Below are 18,715 nucleotides of genomic sequence, written 5' to 3'. Positions count from 1 at the left end.
AGATAGCTCTAGAGTAACTTAGCGACATTAAAAACAAACCAAATAAACCAAAAATACGTTGTTAAAATACTAGCCCAAGAACTGACAGTGGATAGTGTTAGGTATCTACTTTTTCTCTAGTTAAATAGTTAAAAATGGCTCGGCTATGGCCATGTGATTAGGAACTCTCGACTCGTAATCTGAAGGTCGTGGGCTCGAGCCCCCGTTACACTAAACATGGTTTCCCTTTCTGCCGTGGGGGCGTTATATTATGAGAGTCAATCCCACTATTCATTGGTAAAAGAGTCGCCCAAGAGTTGGCGGTGAGTGGTGATGACTAGTTGACTTCCCTCTAGTCTTACATTGCTAAATTAGGGCCGGATAGCGCATATAGCTCTAGTGTAGCTTTGCGCGAAATAAAAAAAAAAGAGAGCAAAACATGATTTTTCATATTCTACATTCATCACTTCCATATATTATTACCGTGAATAAGCTGCCAAATTAGACGTTTTCCTAATTTATTAAGAACACTGATTTTTATATCAACAACGATACTTTCACTTGAATTCGAAAATAACCCAGAGTCACATGTTTAGTTATTATATCCTTTATTAAGTGTCTATTAATTAATAACATGTATATTCATTTTAATTATTCGAACTTCAGTAGTTATGTAGCTATTTGTTACCTTATATGCTAGTGATTGTACACAATTTCTTTGACATCTTCGTGATTATATAACTAAAACAAGTTTTCTTACATCCTGGTGATTATATAACTAAAACAAGTTTTCTTACATTCTGGTGATTATATAACTAAAACAAGTTTTCTTACATCCTGGTGATTATATAACTAAAACAAGTTTTCTTACATCCTGGTGATTATATAACTAAAACAAGTTTTCTTATATTCTGGTGATTATATAACTAAAACACGTTTTCTTATATTCTGGTGATTATATAACTAAAACAAGTTTTCTTACATTCTGGTGATTATATAACTAAAACAAGTTTTCTTACATCCTGGTGATCGTATAACTAAAACAAGTTTTCTTACATTCTGGTGATTATATAACTAAAACAAGTTTTCTTACATTCTGGTGATTATATAACTAAAACAAGTTTTCTTACATTCTGGTGATTATATAACTAAAACAAGTCTTCTTACATTCTGGTGATTATATAACTAAAACAAGTTTTCTTACATTCATGTGATTATATAACTAAAACAAGTTTTCTTACATTCTGGTAATTATATAACTAAAACAAGTTTTCTTATATTCTGGTGATTATATAACTAAAACAAGTTTTCTTATATTCTGGTGATTATATAACTAAAACAAGTTTCCTTACATTCTGGTGATTATATAACTAAAACAAGTTTTCTTACATCCTGGTGATTATATAACTAAAACAAGTTTTCTTACATTCTGGTGATTATATAACTAAAATAATATTTTTTACATCCTGATCATTTTAATTATACAGTGGCCTGGTAGTTCACCTGCCACATTGTGGATTATGAGGTCGACGATTCGAGCTACGATGTATCGTTGAAGACAACCAACTTTATTTCAGCATTCACCTGAACATATATTTTCAAAACTGAAGGCGCTATAACCGTGATAATAAACTTTCTTACTTGATTAAAAACGTAGGCGGCAAGTGCTGTGGATTACCTACCCTCCCAATTTGTTAAGAACTCTAACTCAGACTGTCTCTTATATGTCGCAAAAGTTGCTATCAAGGATGATATCAAGAATATCTAATAAAACTGTACTTGTGAAGTTGTGTAAGTGTTCTTAAAATAATATAAAAAACATTTGAATCTAATATACGGCACCCTCTTCCTGGACATACTTTTAGTGATACAGCACCCTCTTCCTGGACATACTTTTAGTGATACAGTACCCTATTCCTGAACATACTTTTAGTGATACAGCACCCTCGTCCTGGACATACTTTTAGTGATACAGCACCATCTTCCTGAACATACTTTTAGTGATACAGCACCCTCTACCTGGACATACTTTTAGTGATACAGCACCCTCTTCCTGGACATACTTTTAGTGATACAGCACCCTCTTACTGGACATACTTTTAGTGATACAGCACCATCTTCCTGAACATACTTTTAGTGATACAGCACCCTCTACCTGGACATACTTTTAGTGATACAGCACCCTCTTCCTGGACATACTTTTAGTGATACAGCACCCTCTTATTGGACATACTTTTAGTGATACAGCACCCTCTTCCTGAACATACTTTTAGTGATACGGCACCCTCTTCCTGAACATACTTTTAGTGATACAGCACCCTCTTACTGGACATACTTTTAGTGATACAGCACCCTCTTCCTGAACATACTTTTAGTGATACAGCACCCTCTTCCTGAACATACTTTTAGTGATACAGCACCCTGTTCCTGGACATACTTTTAGTGATACAGCGCCCTATTCCTGAACATACTTTTAGTGATACAGCACCCTCTTCCTGAACATACTTTTAGTGATACAGCACCCTCTTCCTGAACATACTTTTAGTGGCACCTTAAAGTAATTGCCGTTTGACTTAAAAATCAGTGGAAAATAAGAAAGGAAAATGCTAGTGACACAAAATACAATACAAGTAGATAGAACAGTGTCTTCATGTGCTTCATAATGTTATATTCTGTTACAAGAAATCAAAGACAAGCTTTAACTCTGTGACATTTTAACATTGACGCCAGAAACCTGTCCTGTTCTTTTTTTTAAAATAAAACTTTGTTTTAGAATAAGAACTACATTTGGCTGTCTGTTGCGTCCATCCAAGGGAATCTAACCCTGGATTTTAGCGTTATAAGTCCGTAAACTTAACCGTTGTGAAAATAGTCGGTTTTCAACAAATATAAAATGTGTGGGTTGTAAACATACCTTTCTTACAAACAACTCTGAATTACTTAAGTATTTTTATTAAATTGTTATCAAATTTATTCTAAAGTTCTTTAGAACTAAATGTTACAAATATTACATTCCTAATATATTCCAATCTTAATATCATCAACACTGTTTATCTAACCAGATATATTACAGTATTATATTACATCCCATGAATTGATAGTTTTATAAAGATATCTTACAACAGATATCACATGTTGTGAACTGATATTGATTAATTAAGATATCTTATAACAGATATCACATGCTGTGAACTGATAGTTTTATTAACATATCTTACAACAGATATCACATGCTGTGAACTGATAGTTTTATTAACATATCTTACAACAGATATCACATGTTGTGAACTGATATTGTTTTATTAACATATCTTACTACAGATATCACATGCTGTGAACTGATATTGTTTTATTAAGATATCTTACAACAGATATCACATGTTGTGAACTGATACTGTTTTATTAAGATATCTTACAACAGATATCACATGTTGTGAACTGATACTGTTTTATTAACATATCTTACGACAGATATAACATGTTGTGAACTGATATTGTTTTATTAACATATCTTACTACAGATATCACATGTTGTGAACTGATATTGTTTTATTAAGATATCTTACAACTGATAGTTTTATTAACATATCTCACAACAGATATCACATGCTGTGAACTGATATTGTTTTATTAACATATCTTACAACTGATAGTTTTATTAACATATCTCACAACAGATATCACATGCTGTGAACTGATATTGTTTTATTAACATATCTTACAACTGATATCACATGCTGTGACCTGATATTCTTTTATTAACAACATCCCCATCGTGCTAAACATGCTCTCCCTTTCAGCCGTGGGGGCGTTATAATGTGACGATCAATCCCACTATTCTTTGGTAAAAGAGTAGCTCAAGAGTTTGCGGTGGGTGGTGATTACTAGCTGCCTTCCCTCTGGTCTTACACTGCTAAATTAGGGACGGCTAGCATACATAGCCCTCGAGTAGCTTTGTGCGAAATTCAAAAACAAACAAACAAATAAAAACAAATTTATTAACATATCTTACAACAGAAATCACATGTTGTGAACTGATATTGTTTTATTAACATATCTTACAACAGAAATCACATGTTGTGAACTGATATTGTTTTATTAACATATCTTACAACAGAAATCACATGTTGTGAACTGATATTGTTTTATTAAGATATCTTACAACAGATATCACATGCTGTGAACTGATACTGTTTTATTAGCATATCTTACTACAGATATCAGATGCTGTGAACTGATATTGTTTTATTAGCACATCTTACTACAGATATCACATGCTGTGAACTGATATTATTTTATTAACATATCTTACAACAGATATCACATGTTGTGAACTGATACTGTTTTATTAGCACATCTTACTACAGATATCACATGCTGTGAACTGATATTGTTTTATTAAGATATCTTACAACAGATATCACATGCTGTGAACTGATACTGTTTTATTAACATATCTTACAACAGATATCACATGCTGTGAACTGATATTGTTTTATTAACATATCTTACAACTGATATCACATGCTGTGAACTGATATTGTTTTATTAACATATCTTACAACAGATATCACATGTTGTGAACTGATATTGTTTTATTAACATATCTTACAACTGATATTACATGCTATGAACTGATATTGTTTTATTAACATATCTTACAACTGATATCACATGCTGTGAACTGATATTGTTTTATTAACATATCTTACAACTGATATCACATGCTGTGAACTGATATTGTTTTATTAAGATATCTTACAACAGATATCACATGTTGTGAACTGATATTGTTTTATTAAGATATCTTACAACAGATATCACATGCTGTGATGTTATGTTATTTTATTAATGTATCTTATAATAATTCAAGTTACGAAAATAAAATGACTTTATTTGATGGTGTAAGTTAATACTGTGTTACTAAGTTTCAGACATTTTTTGGTTGGCGACAATATAAACACACCTTACATTTTTATCCTTACATTAACCTCTCTACCTCAGTAATCCCGAGTGAATACCTGATGTTGTAAGCTAAAATATGGTTTACTTCGAACGTTGGTAGGGAAGGTGAGAGGTAGCGTGACATACACATTTCCCAATGAAAGTCCCTTTTAAAAGACTGATTTCACTATTTTTTAACTTATGTGGTCTAACGTTACTTTATATGTTCTTCAGATAAGTTTTCCGGCATGTTAGTAATAAATTTAAGGACTTTAGACGGTAAAATCCGGGGTTCGATTTTAATAAGACTATTTAAACCAGTTATCGATCGGTTGACTTTGATGGCTCCAGTATATTTTTTTACGATTATTTCCAGACATTCAAAGGTTATTAAAGACAGGTAGGCCTACTAGCAATCAACATTATTATCTTAAACATATATCTTTGTATGAATATCTCCGCTAGCTAGTCACGGCAGCGTCTCCAAACTATCTTAGATAAACAAAACATCTCACGATTAAACTGTGTTAACCCTTGTACGTGTCTTAGTAATAAATAATCGTATAATTAATTCCATCTTGAATGACGTCAGGCAGGTACATCAACAAGTATCAAAGTGCATGTTTTACACATCCTGGGGTGGGGGGGTTAGGGCTTAATACATTCTCGTTATGGTACCTTACTTTCATTATAATGTATTATCTAAACGAAAATAAAAAACTCAAAGTATTGACCCAAAGTATTGACTCAAAGTATTGACTCACAGTATTGACTCAAGGTATTGACTCAAAGTATTGACTCAAAGTATTGACCCAAAGTATTGACTCAAAGTATTGACCCAAAGTATTGACTCAAAGTATTGACTCACAGTATTGACTCAAAGTACTGCTCTCTTATTTATTGAAAGAAATAAAATTCTCGAAACGAAATATTTCTTTAAACCGTGTTGAGAAAGTCAGACGTACTGACATTTTCCCAGTGTTAAGAAAGTCCGACGTACTGACATTTTCCCAGTGTTAAGAAAGTTCGACGTACTGACATTTTCCCAGTGTCAAAAAATTCCGACGTACTGACATTTTCCCGGTGTTAAGAAAGTCCGACGTACTGACATTTTCCCGGTGTTAAGAAAGTCCGACGTACTGACATTTTCCCAGTGTTAAGAAAGTCCGACGTACTGACATTTTCCCAGTGTTAAGAAAGTCCGACGTACTGACATTTTCCCGGTGTTAAGAAAGTCTGACGTACTGACATTTTCCCAGTGTCAAGAAAGTCCGACGTACTGACATTTTCCCGGTGTTAAGAAAGTCCGACGTACTGACATTTTCCCAGTGTTAAGAAAGTCCGACGTACTGACATTTTCCCGGTGTTAAGAAAGTCCGACGTACTGACATTTTCCCTGTGTCAAGAAAGTCCGACGTACTGACATTTTCACAGTGTCAAGAAAGTCCGACGTACTGACATTTTCCCGGTGTTAAGAAAGTTCGACGTACTGACATTTTCCCAGTGTCAAGAAAGTCCGACGTACTGACATTTTCCCGGTGTTAAGAAAGTTCGAAGTACTGACATTTTCCAAGTGTCAAGAAAGTCCGACGTACTGACATTTTCCCAGTGTTAAGAAAGTGGGACGTACTGACATTTTCCCAGTGTTAAGAAAGTCCGACGTACTGACAGTTTCCCAGTGTTAAGAAAGTCCGACGTACTGATATTTTCCCAGTGTTAAGAAAGTCCGACGTACTGACATTTTCCCAGTGTTAATAAAGTCCGACGTGCTGAATTTTCCCAGTGTTAAGAAAGTCCGACGTACTGACATTTTCCCAGTGTTAAGAAAGTCCGACGTACTGACATTTTCCCAGTGTTAAGAAAGTCCGACGTACTGACATTTTCCCAGTGTTAAGAAAGTTCGACGTACTGACATTTTCCCAGTGTTAAGAAAGTTCGACATACTGACATTTTCCCATGGCTATTTTTTTCTCAGCCATACTTCAACCAATATTTGATTTAACTCGGACACTTCGAAAATGTGTTTGTGACAATCACGTGCATTGCATTTCACAGACTACTTAAGCAGATGTCAGTTGATGAAATGATATGAGTATGAAATGCTAGGTATCAGGCACCGAGAAACCTGATGTCATCATGGACTTGGTTATCAACACTATTGTCATATGAAGAGCTCCTTTAGATAAAACGAGTTATTTGAAGGAAACACAGAGTAGACATCTTGTCCATATTGTTATGAACTAGTTCAAAGTTATATTCCAGTTATACCTTAGACGAAATATATGTCGAGATAATGAATGACTGACTGGCTGTCCCACGTGACTGTCACAAACAGTTTCTTGGGCCTCATGTTGAATATGAGTGATTCAAACGAACGTAATAAATTAAGAGTTTGCCTAATATTCAACGTTCGTATTCAGTATTTTTTTTTTTATATTTTCACAACTGAAGAGGGACAGTATGTTGATCTTCTGGTTAAGGTCACAGTGTGGTCATCTTCTGGTTACGGTATACATTGTGGTCACCATCTGATTAAGGTTTATAGAATGCTCCTCTTCTGGTTAAGATGTGCAGGTTGTCCGTCTTCTGGTTAACTTGTATAGAGTGTTCGTGTTCTGGTTAAGATGAAAGATGTGTTCATCTTCTAGTTAAGGTGTAGAGTGTGTTTATTCTCTGGTTAACTTGTATAGAGTGTTCATCTTCTGGTTAAGGTGTAGGATGTGTTCATCTTCTGGTTAAGGTGTATAGTGTTCATTTTCTGGTTAAGGTGTATAGTGTGTTCATTTTCTGGTTAAGGTGTAGAGTGTGTTCATTTTATGGTTAAGGTGTATAGTGTGTTCATCTTCTGGTTAAGGTGTAGGATGTGTTCATCTTCTGGTTAAGGTGTAGGATGTGTTCATCTTCTGGTTAAGATGTATAGTGTGGTCATCTTCTGGTTAAGGTGTAGGATGTGTTCATCTTCTGGTTAAGGTGTATAGTGTGTTCATTTTCTGATTAAGGTGTAGGATGTGTTCATCTTCTGGTTAAGGTGTATAGTGTGTTCATTTTCTGGTTAAGGTGTAGAGTGTATTCATTTTCTGGTTAAGGTGTAGAGTGTGTTCATCTTCTGGTTAAGGTGTAGAGTGTGTTCATCTTCTGGTTAAGGTGTATAGTGTGTTTATTCTCTGGTTAACTTGTATAGGGTGCTCGTGTTCTGGTTAAGGTGTAGGATGTGTTCATCTTCTGGTTAAGGTGTATAGTGTTCATTTTCTGGTTAAGGTGTATAGTGTGTTCATTTTCTGGTTAAGGTGTAGAGTGTGTTCATTTTCTGGTTAAGGTGTAGAGTGTGTTCATTTTCTGGTTAAGGTGTATAGTGTGTTTATTCTCTGGTTAACTTGTATAGGGTGCTCGTGTTCTGGTTAAGGTGTAGGATGTGTTCATCTTCTGGTTAAGGTGTATAGTGTTCATTTTCTGGTTAAGGTGTATAGTGTGTTCATTTTCTGGTTAAGGTGTAGAGTGTGTTCATTTTCTGGTTAAGGTGTAGAGTGTGCTCATTTTCTGGTTAAGGTGTAGTGTGTGCTCATCTTCTGGTTAAAGTGTAGCGTGTGTTCATTTTATGGTTAAGGTGTATAGAGTGCTCGTGTTCTGGTTAAGGTGTATAGTGTGTTCATTTTCTGGTTAAGGTGTATAGTGTGTTCATTTTCTGATTAAGGTGTATAGTGTGTTCATTTTCTGGTTAAGGTGTATAGTGTGTTCATTTTCTGATTAAGGTGTAGAGTGTGTTCATTTTCTGGTTAAGGTGTATAGTGTTCATTTTCTGGTTAAGGTGTAGAGTGTGTTTATTTTCTGGTTAAGGTGTAGAGTGTGTTCATTTTCTGGTTAAGGTGTATAGTGTTCATTTTCTGGTTAAGGTGTAGAGTGTGTTCATTTTCTGGTTAAGGTGTATAGTGTGTTTATTTTCTGGTTAAGGTGTATAGTGTGTTCATTTTCTGGTTAAGATGCAAGATGTGCTCATTTTCTGGTTAAAGTGTACCGTGTGTTCATTTTCTGGTTAAGGTGTATAGAGTGCTCGTGTTCTGGTTAAGATGTAGGATGTTTTCATCTTCTGGTTAAGGTGTATAGTGTGTTCATCTTCTGGTTAAGATGTATAGTGTGTTATTCTTCTGGTTAAGGTGTATAGTGTGTTATTCTTCTGGCTAAGGTCCCCCAGTGGCTCAGCGGTATGTCTGCGGACTTACAACGATAAAAACCTAGTTTCGATACCTGTGGTGGGCAGATCACAGATAGCCCATTGTGTAGCTTTGTGCTTCCTTCAAAACAACATCTTCTGGCTAAGAGCTATTTTTCTTAGCATAACAGTTAATAGTTTTCATGTGTTTAAGATAAGACTGTTTACATGTTAGATGGAGCCACTTGTATCAAGCGCCTCCGAAAATCTACAAAAACATATAAAGATGATCTTTTATTTACTGAATTTAATAAAATATTTTGTTTTTGTAGATTTTCTCCGAAACTAACAACTGCTTAAAAACGATAAGAAAAAAAATTTCTGACTAATATATATGTTTTAAAACAATAAACTATTAGGTGCATAAAATAAATCTGCCAAGAATTGAAATAAATGGCGCATCAAATCATTAATTATAATTAATTATTAATTTTTAAAAGTTCAGTAGATTTGTAATTATAGTTTGCTCTGTTCCAAACAAAACAAGAGTGACTATACGATCCAACAGTATCAACAATAAGTAACAATAATTAACTTCTGATCACAGTAAACTATCTACTATACGATCCAACAGTATCAAAAATAAGTAACAATAATTAACTTCTGATCACAGTAAACTATCTACTATACGATCCAACAGTATCAACAATAAGTAACAATAATTAACTTATGATCACAGTAAACTATCTACTATACGATCCAATAGTATCAACAATAAGTAACAATAATTAACTTATGATCACAGTAAACTATCTACTATACGATCCAATAGTATCAACAATAAGTAACAATAATTAACTTCTGATCACAGTAAACTATCTACTATACGATCCAACAGTATCAACAATAAGTAACAATAATTAACTTCTGATCACAGTAAACTGTCTACTATACGATCCAATAGTATCAACAATAAGTAACAATAATTAACTTCTGATCACAGTAAACTATCTACTATACGATCCAACAGTATCAACAATAAGTAAGAATAATTAACTTCTGACCACAATAAACTATCTACTATACGATCCAATAGTATCAACAATAAATAACAATAATTAACTTATGATCACAGTAAACTATCTACTACACGATCCAACAGTATCAACAATAAGTAACAATAATTAACTTCTGATCACAATAAACTATCTACTATACGATCCAATAGTATCAACAATAAATAACAATAATTAACTTATGATCACAGTAAACTGTCTACTATACGATCCAATAGTATCAACAATAAATAACAATAATTAACTTCTGATCACAGTAAACTATCTACTATACGATCCAATAGTATCAACAATAAGTAACAATAATTAACTTATGATCACAGTAAACTATCTACTATACGATCCAACAGTATCAACAATAAGTAACAATAATTAACTTCTGATCACAGTAAACTATCTACTATACGATCCAACAGTATCAACAATAAGTAACAATAATTAACTTCTGATCACAGTAAACTATCTACTATACGATCCAACAGTATCAACAATAAATAACAATAATTAACTTATGATCACAGTAAACTATCTACTATACGATCCAACAGTATCAACAATAAATAACAATAATTAACTTATGATCACAGTAAACTATCTACTATACGATCCAACAGTATCAACAATAAATAACAATAATTAACTTATGATCACAGTAAACTATCTACTATACGATCCAATAGTATCAACAATAAGTAACAATAATTAACTTCTGATCACAGTAAACTATCTACTTGGAGCGAAACTAAAGCACAACCTCGTCATCATTATGGCTATTTAAATATACACTGTTTTACACAGGTTCTTATCAAGATTAGAAAACTGTTTTATCAGTTACGTGCACTCAGTGTCAACGATATTTATGGCCGTAAACCCAATAATACCTTTCGGTCAGCTTAGAGATTTAGCGTAAGCCTACATCTAACCTAATAATGGAAAACAATATTTATAATGCAACTTTAAGGATCAACATCAAATTAAAATAAGATAAATATAATTATACTCGATATAGTAAGTAATATACCAATACTGTTAAATAAAGGAAAGACAAATAGACTAAATAGCTTACCTTAATTAAGGATCTACAAGCACTAATTGAAATACCCTAAAGTGTTTTCGCTAATGTATATCTATTTGGAAATTGGTTTTTCTCTTTAACATCACATTTACCCATGAAGCTCAGTAAACTTCTGCTGTATAAATTTTAAGAGTGACACTTAGTGCCAATTGTTGTGTAAAAGTTGTACCGCAATAGACGCACCAAATTTCTTACGGTACAAACCAAACCCATGAAGAGAAGAAACAATAAAAATAAAGTAATAACATCATATATTATAAAAACGTAAACAACGTAATATTTTAATAACTCAACCATCATTCTTAACACGTTCTTACCTAATTTACACGAAAGCAAACATCCAGGGGATTAGTGAAAGAAGTTGTCAATAACATTCAGTTTTATGTAAGACTCAAAAGGGAACCCGGCATGGCCAGGTGGGTTAAGGCGTTCGACTCGTAATCTGAGGGTCGCGGGTTCGAATCCCCGTCGCGTCAAACATGCTCGCCCTTTCAGCCGTGGGGGCGTTATAATGTGACGGTCAATCCCACTATTCGTTGGTAAAAGAGTAGCCCAAGAGTTGGCGGTGGGTGTTGATGACTAGCTGCCTTTCCTCTAGTCTTACACTGCTAAATTAGGGACGGCTAGCACAGATAGCCCCCGAGTAGCTTTCTGCGAAATTCAAAACAAACAAACAAGACCCGAAAGTGGTTTAGTTTGTTCTGAGTTTTGTACAAAGCTACGCAAGGGCTACCTGCGCTAGCTGTCTATAGTTCAGCAGTTAAAGAATAAAGGGAAAGCAGCTAGTCATTACCACCAACCGCTAACTCTTGGGTTACTCTTTTACCGACGAATAGTGGGATTGATCGTCACGTTATAAGGTCCCCATGGTTGAAAAGGCGAACATGTTTTGTTCGAAGGAGATTCGAACCCACGGCGCTCTTATTGCGAGCCGAGCGTCACAACCAGTTGGCTGCGTCAGGGCCAGGGCAACCGATTTATAAAAAAAGCGAAAAAATATCAAATTTAAAAAGTAACAAGTCATTTTGAAAATTTATTCACATCTACGAATTTTATTTAAATTCGGTACAACATTCTACGGAAGTAACATGTAAATTCAGAAAGTGGCGTAATTATAACCCAACAATTGCGTCACGTGTACTAACGTTACGTATGTAGTTGTATCAAGAGGGCGTGTATGTTTTCTTATAGCAAAGCCACATTGGGCTATCTGCTGAGCCCACCGAGGGGAATCTTGGCGTTTTAAACTCGTAGACTTACCGCTGTACTAGCGGGCGGCACTTATGTTAAGAAGACTGAAAGACTGTTTTTGCCGTATCCATTGGCATGGAATGGATTTAGCTTTAACTTACAGTAGCACGTGGCCACTCTGAGATGTTAACCGTAACTTTAAAAAGAAAAAGTACCCACATGATATTCCTAATGTTATTTGCTAATCAAAAGAGCAGTTAAACCAAGTGAAATAGTATAATTTTTGTTATTTTTAGTTTTTGAATTTCGCGCAAAGCTACTCGAGGGCTATCTGCGCTAGCCGTCCCTAATTTAGCGGTGCAAGACTAGAGGGAAGGCAGCTAGTCATCATCACCCACCGCCAACTCCTGGGCTACTCTTTTACCATCTCATACCGCCACATTATAGCACCTCCACGACTGAGAGGACGAGTATGTTTGGTGTGACGGGGACTCGAACCTGCGACCCTCAGATTATGAGTCGTACGCCTTAGCCCAGCTGACCATGCTGGGCCAAAATAGCACAATATGCGTATTTTTTTTTCGTTCCCACAGTTACTTAGCTATTATTAGATTTAAGCTCAAATTAAATAAGGATTTTTTCCTGGCGACCGGTTAGCTCCTTTAGCTTAAGAATTAATTTTAAAATATGATCAACCAGTTGTTATCTGCCTACATCTGCTTAAAGTAACACAAATAGCAAGAACGTAGGCCTTTTTAAGTCAAGTCTACTGCGAATTACTTTAGGGTGTTTGGACCGGGTGCAGGTGGCTGTAACATATTATCCAGTGTAATGTATTTTACCATAGCAACGTGGTGACTGTTAAGTTATCGTATATTAAATTGTTGTTTTGGTTTTCTGCTGTGTTAATCGTGGAGGAATTAAACCCCGAATTTTAGCGTTATAAGTCTTTAAACTTATCGCTCACTCAACGATAAACTGTAGATTATGCTTATTGAAAAAGTTTCTCACCTAACCTGCATTAATGTTTTTTTAACTGTATCTTCATAACATTTATTATAATAAGTTTAATGACACAATTTTTACTTTCCAAACTGATCTGTGATCTTTGTGTTCTCGGTCACTGACAATCACCACCACGTTTCCAGGAAATGGCGAAAGAAAAATACTGAACCAACGTTTCTCATAATTCGACTAACTTTTGTAACTGTTAGCGAAAAGAGTTAGATAGTTGTGATAAGTTATAGATGTGGATCCGGCTTTCTATCTGTATCGACATCAGAATCTATCAGTATTGACATCTGTCGGTTCACATTATTAACAGTTTGGTGTCAGTACAAAGATGATAAAGAACCGAACCATTGACTGCTATATAACCTGCTACTTACAACAATCCATTCAGACTTCTTCAATAAGACAAGGTGTAACTTGAAGGTAAGTACACGACAATGTTTGTGATTTCATCTATTACTAACCTAAAAAATAGACCTGGCATGGCCAAGTGGTTAGGACGCTATACTCGTAATCTTAAGGCTGCAGGTTCCAATCCCCGTCACACCACACATGCTCGCCCTTTCAGCAATAGGGACGTTATATTCATGCGATCAATCCCACTATTCGTTGGTAAAAGAGTAGCCCAAGAGTTGGCGGTGGGCAGTGATGACTAGCTGCCTTCCTTCTAGTCTTACACTGCTAAATTAGGAACAGCTAGCGAAAATAGGTCTAGTGTAGCTTTGCGTGAAAGTCAACACCAACCAAATCTAATGCTACCCTGAAAACTAACGTAGTTACAAGTTCATATTCAAGAGAATTGCGACAGGTGTAGTAAATTTTAAAGATTGTTTGTTTTAGCTCAAACTAAAAACTAAAACTTCAGGAACGAGAAGAAAAACTCTTACGACTGTAAGTAAATTATACCAAGACATTCTTATGGTTTTTTCCTCTTTCTTCTGTACAGGATGAAAACTTTCATAATAACTATCTTCTTTGGAATCGCTTCTGCGAACTTCTACCGAGGTACGTATTGCAGTCTGCAACTGTTCTGAAAATTTTCATTTCTGTGAGACTGTAATGTTAATGCAATATGAGTAACATAAATTTAGCACAGAAAAGTATGTAATCTTTGAATGAAACAAGCGAATAAAAGTATTTTTATTCAAAATCAACGTTTCAGGTACAGAATTAAAAATTTAGATGACATTTAAAAATATATATAAATTCTACAGCTCCATCTGTCATTTCCTTATATTTTAGTATGCCTAAAACATCGTAACACTTTTTTTCATATCTTGAACAGTTCTAGACCATGCCGCCGACCAGGCTGTTTTGGACTTTATGGTTGGAATGGAAAAAGTTCCATCTCTGAGATCGACTGTTGGTTACGACCTTGTCGACGGTCTACATGAGTAAGATACCTGACCTGCTACTTGTGTAGAATATGATTGTGTTACAAGAAAAGTACTTGTTGTTTAAAATATCTAAACCTATATGTATCACCTCAATAAACGAAGATTTTAAGAAAGAAATTAATTTCGAACTTCGTGTCTTTATTTACGAAGAAACTTGAACTTATCGGTGTCCCAAGAGGAGATTACCGTTTAATAATATATAGAAATAAAATATTAGAATCAGTGAGTTTTATCATATCTTAGAGTGTTTAATTTGTTTATGTGCACTGTAGAGTTGAAGAGGATATTAAGACGGAACTGGGCAAGACTCTGAGAGAAACTTTGGACCAAATATTGCAAAAAATCAAGGATGCTGTTGATCACGGGCATAAAGTTAGCCAAGACCTTTTGGATAAGGTATAAACTATTTATTAAAATATTTAATTAATTAAATTAATTAAACTCTATATTACTGTTCATGACAATGAATAAAAAAATCCGATTATTTCCTCCTTTTCAGGCTAAAGAAATAACTGGACAATTAAAAGACCTTGGACTTGAGGTTGGAGGTAAGGCCATAGAACTCCTAAACCGACTGAAGGATAAAGTAAAAGACTGGTTGAAAGGTCTTCTTGAAAAACTAGGAATTGGCAAGAGGAGCATTTTGGACATTCTAAACGAATTAATTGAAGGTCTGGACATCAGAGCAATCCTCATCAGGATAAGAGACAAGGTCGGATATTTTCTATATTCCTAAATCCACAAATAGATGCTTACAAAGAATATTTCGTATTCGTTTCTCGCTCGTTTGCTGTTTTAACAAAAGTCTTACTTCTTCATAGATCAAGGAGAATCTTGACATCGAAACTATAACGAATTACATCCGTGAAAAGCTGGGAGAGAAATCTGAAGTAAGTTTCATTTTGTGTTTTTCAAAGAAATAAAAAGGACATTCCTTCAACTTGGAATAAGATTCTTAATTATGTCACATAAAAAGGTATTCGAACCTTTCAGGTAACACTTTTATATTGAATTATATATAAAAATCAGTTGTTTATTTTGAGATTAATTTATAAAATAAGAAAAGTAGACTACTAGGACCTTTATGAGAGCTTTCGGTTATTGTTATTTAAAACTATTATAAAGATATTGAAACTAGTTTTTGTATTTATCAAATTGCATCGATTAGTATCGAAAGTCTAGTTTGACTTTCTTTCAAACTTTGCTAATATTCATATCAGCATATTTAGTAAACTTATAATTCTCATAATTACGAGAAACTTTATCTTTACTCAACAATTTGGCATTGATTTGTGGCTTTAACAATTTACTAATTTTTTTTTTATCTCAAGCTCGTAAAAAAACTTCTAGAAATCATCAGAGACAGAGGACTGGATGCTTTGGAAGGATTGATAGATTCAATACTGAACATCGGAGGTCGATATTCCATCATTGAACTTTGGGAAAAAATTAAGAACTTCTTTAAAGACTTGGGTCTCCAAATCAAAGAGAAGTTCTTTAGATTTGCTGAGTGGGTTAAGAGCATCTGGGGAGCTGGTTTAGAAGCTGCAAAGGATAAGCTAGAAAAGGTTAAGATAATTGCCCAAGAGGTAAGAACAGTTAATGTAGGAAAATGTCAGTGTAGCCTAATACAATTTTAGATAAATATAAAGATTTTCGAAATTAAAATCTGTATCGATATTAATTATCGCACAACCGTAGCTACAATTACATTGCTCTATTATTAGTATCTGTCAAAGTTACATAAGATTAAGACTGATATATGTTTTATTTTTAAAATATGACTTACCACAAACGTGAAATAATCATTACAACAAATCTTATTCCCAAAATGATATTCTGATTTATAACAATATAAAAACAGGCCTGGCATGGCCAAACGCGTAAGGCGTGCGACTCGTAATCCGAGGGTCGCGGGTTCGCGCCCGAGTCGCCCTAAACATGCTCGCCCTTTCAGCCGTGGGGGCATTATAATGTTACGTTCAATCCCACTATTCGTTGGTAAAAGAATAGCCCAAGAGTTGGCGGTGGGTGGTGATGACTAGCTGCCTTCCCTCTAGTCTTATACTTCTAAATTAGAGACGACTAGCGCAGATAGCTCTCGCGAAATTAAAAACAACAAGCAAAAAATTGTTGTTTAAAGATCTAAAATTTTTACTTTACTAACCCTTACGGTTCTTGGAATAATAAAATGAATGAATAAAATTAGGGACGGCTAGCACACATAGCCCTCGAGTAGCTTTGTACGAAATTCCAAAACAAACAAACAAAACAAAAGAGTTGAAGAGGATATTAAGACGGAACTGGGCAAGACTCTGAGAGAAACTTTGGACCAAATATTGATGACTAGCTGCCTTCCCTCTAGTCTTACACTGCTAAATTAGAGACGGCTAGCACAAATAGCCCTCGAGTAGCTTTGTGCGAAATTCCAAAACAAACAAACATTACAACAATTATTCTTGAAGGTGTCATGAGGTATGACACGTCACGTATGATCAAGTGTTTGTTATTCTAGAAGTCTATTTAAAATTGGAAAGTTTATAGAAAGTCGTTTACAAGTCTTCTTTGTTTGACAGCCATTTATAATATGTAATTAAGTTATTATAATTGTTTATTTTTCTTAGTTTATCAATAACGCCAAGGATATAAGTGCCGAAGTTGCTATTGAAGCCCTGGAATTTTTTAAACCCTACAAAGAAGACTTGGGGTCACTCTGGGACACTTTGGTCGAAAAAGCCAAAGAGATTATTGGAGTTTCATTTTAAACCGAACTGACTGTTGCTTCGCTAAACACCAAATGTATGAAACACAAATGTTCCAGATACTGATGTACATGATAGTGCAGTAGAATTAACGAAATCTTACATTTAAATAAATTTCTTTCAAACTTAAGAAGACTCTGATTGATTGATTTCGAATAATTTTACTTAATCTCTTAAAATATTGACGTTTTAAATTGTATTCACCTGTCAACAAAAGTTTAAAGTTTAGACTATTTTTAAACATGTACTAAAAACATTACAGTGTGTGTGTGCTTATAGCAAAACCACATCGGGCTATCTGCTAAGCCCACCGAGGAGAATCGTACCCCTGATTTTAGCGTTGTAAATCCGTAGACTTACGGCTGTACTAGCAGGGTTCAAAAACATTACAGAGACCGCACCGACGAGAAAATAATAACAAATTATTTAAATTAAATAACACTGTAATTTATGTTACCCCTAGATCTATAATTATTCTAAATTGTAGTTTGTCTATAAATAATGTTATTTATAACATTTTAAACTTTAAAAAAATCGGTAAGGTCCGTTTCGGGGTTTAATAACGTTCTTTTCCTAATCACAAACAATAAAAATGTCTCGTACTCTAAATCTCAGAATATCGATTGCACAAAACAATGTGCTTTTAAAACGAAAGTTTAACCTACAGCGCTAGGCCTAGCTTGATGTTTACATGTTTATGTCATATACCTCTCAGATTGTTTATAGAATACGAGCCCGGCATAACCTAGTGTGTTAAGGCGTTCGACTCCTAATTCGAGGGTTGCAGGTTCGAATCCCGGTTGCACCATACATGTTAGTCCTTTCAGTTATGGAAGTGTTATAATGTTACGGTAAAAGAGTAGCCCAAGAGTTGGTGGTGGGTGGTGATGACTAGCTGCCTTCCCTCTAGTCTTATACTTCTAAATTAGAGACGACTAGCGCAGATAGCTCTCGCGAAATTAAAAACAACAAGCAAAAAATTGTTGTTTAAAGGTCTAAAATTTTTACTTTACTAACCCTTACGGTTCTTGGAATAATAAAATGAATGTCAATTTGTGAATATATAGACCGATCGCAGCGTTTGATACACAATTGTCGTATAATACTTGGTATGTTAAACAAAATCCGTGATG

At 34.5% G+C, this 18,715-nt stretch overlaps 1 protein-coding gene and 1 long non-coding RNA gene across 2 annotated transcripts in view; both read left to right on the top strand.

The window, feature by feature from the left end:
• The window catches only part of LOC143231743 (uncharacterized), a 28,305-nt gene extending 24,893 nt beyond the window's left edge, over positions 1-3,412 (top strand). The window contains exon 3 of the long non-coding RNA XR_013017149.1: positions 1,467-3,412. This is a non-coding gene — a long non-coding RNA (uncharacterized LOC143231743). The remainder of the gene's footprint in view (positions 1-1,466) is intronic.
• A 10,349-nt stretch (positions 3,413-13,761) lies between these two features.
• Positions 13,762-17,715, top strand: LOC143231444 (uncharacterized). The gene is made up of 8 exons (XM_076465982.1): positions 13,762-13,846; positions 14,370-14,428; positions 14,709-14,817; positions 15,093-15,216; positions 15,320-15,532; positions 15,642-15,710; positions 16,152-16,409; positions 17,445-17,715. Exons 2-8 carry the CDS (start codon positions 14,371-14,373, stop codon positions 17,583-17,585), a joined length of 972 nt encoding a protein of 323 aa, XP_076322097.1. The 5' UTR covers positions 13,762-13,846; position 14,370; the 3' UTR covers positions 17,586-17,715.
• The last annotated feature ends 1,000 nt before the right edge of the window (positions 17,716-18,715 follow it).

Source organism: Tachypleus tridentatus, chromosome 11, assembly GCF_004210375.1.
Source record: "Tachypleus tridentatus isolate NWPU-2018 chromosome 11, ASM421037v1, whole genome shotgun sequence".
Lineage (NCBI taxonomy): Eukaryota > Metazoa > Arthropoda > Merostomata > Xiphosura > Limulidae > Tachypleus > Tachypleus tridentatus.
The sequence above is the reverse complement of the archived record's forward strand: the minus strand, read 5'-3'. Positions and strand labels throughout refer to the sequence as shown.